Raw genomic sequence first — 6,217 nt, 5'->3', positions numbered from 1 at the left:
CCCCCATCTGGCTCCTCATAATGCCTTCCAGCCCCCTTTATAAGCAGACGCTGCTACAGCTGTACTCAGTCACCGGTACCCATGAGCACAGCCATCTCCTTTTCCACCACTGCATCCTTATTCCTTCCAAGTCAGGCCAGAATTTCACTCTTCCCCTCTCGGGAGTCTCTGCTGGTTTCCCAAGTTCAAGGCAGCAGAGAGAATCTCTCACGAGTGCTCTGCTTCTGCCTCAGGTGACAAGATTATTCCTTTATTTCTGCGCCTCAGTTTCCCCACCTTTCCTACAATCTGGGAGATGGTCCGATGGGAGCTACCAGTGCAAGAGCAAGCGTGAACAGCAGGACCAAACTGTTATTTTTAGCTGGCTCAGTGCTCAGCTGAAGAGGATTATAACGGGCTTCCGCTAATGGGAAATTTGGTTCTACAAACATCCGACCGGCGCAGCTGTTCCTGTTCTTGTCCATTCAAACTGTGTACAGTACGCAAAGTCTTCATCTCCCCTTCCGCAACGAAGGAGGAAGAGACCTGTTTCTTTCCTTAAACACCTGCCAGTCAGCATGCTACAAAGCAACTGTTGCCTTCCCCACCTCCAAGAGCTGGTAGCTCCACTTTTCATAACAGTTTAAGGAGAGACAGCACATTCACCCAAAGGCAATACTGCTATTAGCCTTCCCATGCTGAAAAGCCTTTTAAACGGAGTATTGAGTGCAAGATCTGATCCTCACCCTTGCCTCCCCACCACATTAGTTAAGGCAGCAAGGCAGAATTTGTGCAACATCAGCAGAGCTATGTTGCAAAAGACGGGTCAATAAATCCTGTCTGATATAACCAGATGCTGAGACCAGCAGGGACTAATTTGCAGGCAACTGTGGTAATTCTTAGGGAGAGAAGGGGTGGAGGGAGGCATTGTTCTCAGAGGTTTGTGATGCATCAAACAGCTGGTTCCCCCAGGAGAGGCCATAAACAGCAGCAGAGAAGCAGCTTAGGGCTGAGTGAGGGTAGCAACACATGGACAGGTGTTTTCTCTATCAGCACAGGTGGTTTCTCCATTTCAGTTCCCTTTTCAGGTACAGGAAGGCTCCTGCAGGGATTAGCAAAGAAAAGGCATGCCATCAGCACAGGCAGGTTCAGTTCAGGCCAGCCTGCCTAAACCCCAGAGTAACAGACCAGAAACTAAGCAGCTTCTCATACCCGCCATGGCACACCTATATTTCAAGCAGGGAGGTGCCAATTTCGACGCCAGCTATCCAGGGGTTTTTGTGAAAGCAACAGACACTCATACATTTTGTTACAAGGGATAGCAGCACATCAGAGCCAACAGCACACTGAACAGATCATCAATCCTATATCTCTCATTAGGAAAGGAAGAAAAAAGACAAACTACCCAAAAAATCTAGTGTTTTATTGTATAAAAATTATACATACAAAATGCACGTGTTGTACTGAACTTGGACATACAATGGAGGATGTGGTGGCAGTGTGTGAAAGGCAATTTATCTTGCTCTGGTTTTTGATTCGGACTCTATGCTGGGAAAATTGGAAGGGACTTTGGATGCCGAGAGAGCTAGGCTATTAACAGCACTGGAGCCGTGGGGATCTCCTGGCTGCTGATCCATCCCTTGAGACTCATGAGGTTCCAAGATCTGTTTTAATTAAAACAAGAGGAACAAAGTGTCAGATGCTCATTTATAATGAAGCTGAACTGGTCCTACCCAGGGAATCATGTTTTTGCGAGGAGAAAAAGGGCATGTAGTGCGGTCTGATATCTTCCCCCAGCTGGGAGTGCTGGCAAAGGCAGATGCTAAGAGTCTGTCTGATTCAAGCCATTGCTAAACAAAGACTGAACTAGCATTTGAGTCTCAGAAGAGGGAGTCACAGGCTGTTGAGGAGGCTCTATTTAAAGCCTACTCACACAACTACCATGAGAGTTCAGTAGCCCATACAAAACTAATGATATCTTACTTGCCCGAGGAAGAGTCACTGCACAGAGGAGAATGCACATGCATTGCTCCATAAACAAGCTACTGTTTGTTGCATTTTTATATGCTGCTCCTACCACAGAGCTGTCTCATTAACGCAACTTGGCCTTTGGGCACAGAAAACTGACTGTTCGAGTGTATTTATTTCAAAAGATGACTTCATTTTCACATGGCACCAGGAAGTGGTTACTACTCAGAATATAATCCTGCGCAGCTCCGTATGGCATCAGCTTTCTAGTTTTAGCCAAAAAGCGAAGCAGAAAATGGACTGCAAATATCCGAATGGTGCTATTTCTCCCTGCCCCCACGTTGCTAGCAAACAAGACTTACATTTGTGCTAGCTGGGCACTCCCCCAGATCTCAAAGCGGGATGGTTTGATTATGTAGCTATCACAGGGGCAGGCAATTATTCTGGGTGGAGGGCCGCTTACTGAGTTTTGGCAAGCCATCGAGGGCTGCATGACAGGCAGCCCAGGGCAGATAAATATTAAATTTTCTAAATTTTTAGGGGCCCCATGGGCTGGATAGAATGGCCTGGTGGGCCGCCTGCGGCCTGCGTTTTGCCCACCCCTGAGCTATCATAAGGACACTGCATGTGCCTGTTAGCCTACAGACTGGCTAGCTGAGAGATCCTGGGTGCCAGGAGAGAGTCAACAAGTGCCAGACATTACCACCTTCTACCATGGGTGTGGAATAGGAAGGCAGAACACTTAGGTCCATAGTTCAGATGGGAAATACATGATGGCATTCAAAATAAACTAGAAACTTGTAGTGTTTCTAGAAATCTATATTTAGGGCCAGTTCTGCAAGCTCTCTCAGGTGAAAATGACATGAGCATTCAGATAAATCACTTTCACACACTTCATTTTTACATGATAAGCAAGTAGAAGTGCTAGTTAAAAGAGTTAGACTCCATACTATTGCTAGAAGAACATATTAAATCCAGTACAGGGTCAAACATCAACCAACCTGTAAAAAAATGCCATTTACAAATCAAATTTATAAACGCATTAGATATTTAATACTGTTGTGTAAAAAGGCTGCATATAAAAAATATATAAAAACCAAACATAGGCTTGTTAGGACAGGGATATAAAACTAGAAGGCCTAAGAATAATGCCTTGATTTTAGTTTAGAGAGAAAACCATTGCTTGAATATCCATGTGCTATTAGTCTAAACGTCCTTAATAAAAGGGCTGTTTAGGAGAGGAGAGGAATTCTGTGGAACAAGCAAAAGTGTTGGATCCTGAAGTCCTGACTTCAGATGTGTGCTCAGGGACTAGACAATTAAGTTTGGGAAGACCCAAAAAAAGATCTCAAAATGTCAGAGCACTTAAAACCTTCAGCTCTGCATCCATAGGGCAGTCCCACCTTCTCCTCTGGACCATATGTTTAAAAGGCTTTAATATATTGCAAGAAAGATTATCTTGTGCACCAGCCATTGGCTCCTTTGTTGGATTGCACTGTCTAGGGGCTGGGCACTTAATCTCAACTGTGCTAGGAATCAAGGATGCCAGTACCGTACTGGTGATAGACTTACTCTGACCTTTCCCTCTGGCTGGCTACGAAGCAGGACTCTTGTCTCTAAGTGCTGAGTAAAGGAAAAGGTTCATAAGCCAGGAATGCTAGACCAGCATTTTCATGCTACGAGCTGATCCACTGCACCGCATTTCACATGCTTCAGGACACAGGACAATTGATTTGCCTCCTGGAACTTTCTAGGAAATGTTTTTGCCCACAGTGGCAAAGCATGAGTCTGACGAGCGAGCAAAAGCTTGCGTTGCTGATCTGAAGCTTCATATCTGACATCATTACAATGGTATACAGCTAACTGTACCTAGTTGATGACTTGGAGCCCCATCAGCCCCGAAACGTCTGTCACTGCATCCCCCTCCTAGAATCAGCAGTCCACTCCGTGGTCTGAGCTGAAATGACTACTTATTATGTCCTGGAGTAGGCAGCAAAATGTTCCCATTTGGTAACCACAGCAATTAATCCCTGGCTTGGATTGTAGTGGCATTTGTGCACACGGGAGGATTTAGCAGACTGGAACTGTTTGATAACAGTAATCTGCAAACCTGAGGCAGATGTGAAATACGGGGTCATTCAGATGTTCTCAAACCAATTCCCCTTCCTCAGCAAAAGCTGAGGAAGCCAGTAAGCCACAGTCCTACGGTTGTGCTTAGATTCCATTTTCTACAGATGTGAATTGATAGTAACATGCTCCTATCTCCACAAAGCTGCAGTTTTTCCATCTCTGCCATAAGCATCCAGGAATTATCCCTGGATTTGGGGGTTATATCCTTCAGTAGACAGGATAACCCCAGAGTTTGAGAGCTGCGATTACACAGCTGACTGCAGCCTAGATTGTCTAGCTGGCTGCAAAACTATCATAACCTGTTTCACAGACCCTAGACAGGAGCTAGAAATAGAGTTAGTGTCTTGTCTGGGTTTCCCCTTGTGCACTGCTCTTCTGTAGCCAGAAATTTTTGTTCTGTGCTTGAGCTACAGGAAGAGCTTTGCTGTTTACAAGGATACTTGTATTGCAGCGTTGGAACTAATACTGATACTAAGAGCAAAGCTCTTTTCATTAAAAAGTGCATATATAGATTTGGATTTCAGAAATGTTCTGTTCAACCAATGCTATAAAAACAGGACAAGTTCCAAAGTGGGGTTTTGTAGCTCCTTGCAAGTCACCTCTTTCCACACTGACGCTATAACTGAATCTTTTAGTGCCTAACCCAAAACTGTCCATGCTAGCAGTTTCCTCAATTTTATAATATAGGCAGGATCCAGTGCTGTATGCAGCACTGTCTGTATCAGGGTTCTGACTTCTCTACCCTGACCAAGAGCAGCCAAGTATAGTTAAAGCCAAGCCATAAAGTTCGGCTCCAGATCAGAGCTTTTATTGCTGGAGACGCTCATGTTCTAGTTCAAGAGGTTAAACTCCATAATGGTTAATTGGGTGGTAAATACAAGGCCAGTGAGGATATGCCCTGAACAGCTCTGCACTCCATTTTCCACTCTTAGCCAGCTCTATCAATCTGGCAATTCTTTTCAGGGCTTCCTGGAAAAGGGTTTCACATCCAGCATCCAGATTGGAGGCATCCTTAAGCCAGGTTGGAACTGCAGAGCCAAAAGTTTGATGCCAGAGAGAGACACACACATAGGACAAGCCCAGAACTTGGGCTTCCCCCAGCTAGGCAGGGGACACTACAATACTGCAAAGATGCTTGGTTGCAGTCAAGCATATTAGACACTTTGCACCACCACCTACTGGCGGAGCTTAAAATGGCATCTCCAAGGTCATCTTTCCTACCCCACTTCCTTCCAAGCTAGGTCAAACCCCAGAGAAAAGGGAGGGAGGCTAGAGGCCTCTTCATCTAGAAGAGACTTAATTAAAAGGCTAAGGTTAATTCCTTATTGCCAAGCCCAGTCCCTCAAAAAAAGCCACATAGGAGCCCTGTCATTTGGTATTAAGTGAATCATTCGCTTTGAATGTCTGCGAGGCAGGCATCTGGAGCCTACTCTATAGGAAAGAGAATGCCAGGGCAGAAATGGACCCAGACACCCTACCCAAGCTTGGAATCTGGATGGACAGGACAGGCTATAAGCAAAAATCCCAGCTCTGCAATTCCCCATACTTGCTTTAGCACAGTCTCCAATGCAGCATGTATTCTTGCATACAGAGGAGAAGGCATCTCTAGCTGCTGTGCTTCTCAAGGTGCAAGAGGTTTGGTAAAACCCCTCCAGCTGCAAAAGCAGAAAGAAAGGCAGGCTTGCCTCACACACACTCAGATCCAACAGGGTACAGCTGTGCTGAAGGAAAATGGTCCATTTCCCATTCATACCATTATCCACACAGTACCTAGGTAGAACAGAGGTCTTTAGAGTAGGGTTAATACTGAAAGGCTGCCTTTAAAAAGACATGCTTTGAGACTGAAAAGGTGGAGGGATTCTTTAGCAGATACAAACTCAAAGAGTATTAAAAACGGATTTAAAAAAAATCTGTACAGGAACTTAAAAAAAAACAAAAACTTTTTAAAAAAAATGTGCAAAACAGGCCATGATTCTGGAGGAAGAACTGCTGCATGTGCTAATCAGCAGAGTTGTTAAAAGGCCCAGGGCCATGGAACGGCCAACATGCACAGTCTAACAGGTGGAAGGATGCATGCTTCCCAGCTGCCCGGCTGCCAACATCAGGATGTCCTTCTTCTCCTTGTGGAAACGCAACTCTT

At 45.2% G+C, this 6,217-nt stretch overlaps 1 protein-coding gene across 1 annotated transcript in view; it reads right to left on the bottom strand.

Annotated features, from left to right (window-relative positions):
- Nucleotides 1-1,381: 1,381 nt before the first annotated feature.
- Nucleotides 1,382-6,217, bottom strand: part of LIX1L (limb and CNS expressed 1 like) — a gene marked incomplete at its 5' end in the record, with an annotated part of 13,541 nt that continues 8,705 nt past the window's right edge. Inside the window, one exon of the mRNA XM_014524603.1 lies at nucleotides 1,382-6,212. Coding sequence (XP_014380089.1) covers nucleotides 6,132-6,212 — 81 coding nt within the window. The remainder of the gene's footprint in view (nucleotides 6,213-6,217) is intronic.

This window comes from Alligator sinensis, unplaced genomic scaffold, assembly GCF_000455745.1.
Source record: "Alligator sinensis unplaced genomic scaffold, ASM45574v1 scaffold735_1, whole genome shotgun sequence".
In the NCBI taxonomy this organism is placed as follows: domain Eukaryota; kingdom Metazoa; phylum Chordata; order Crocodylia; family Alligatoridae; genus Alligator; species Alligator sinensis.
The sequence above is the reverse complement of the archived record's forward strand: the minus strand, read 5'-3'. Positions and strand labels throughout refer to the sequence as shown.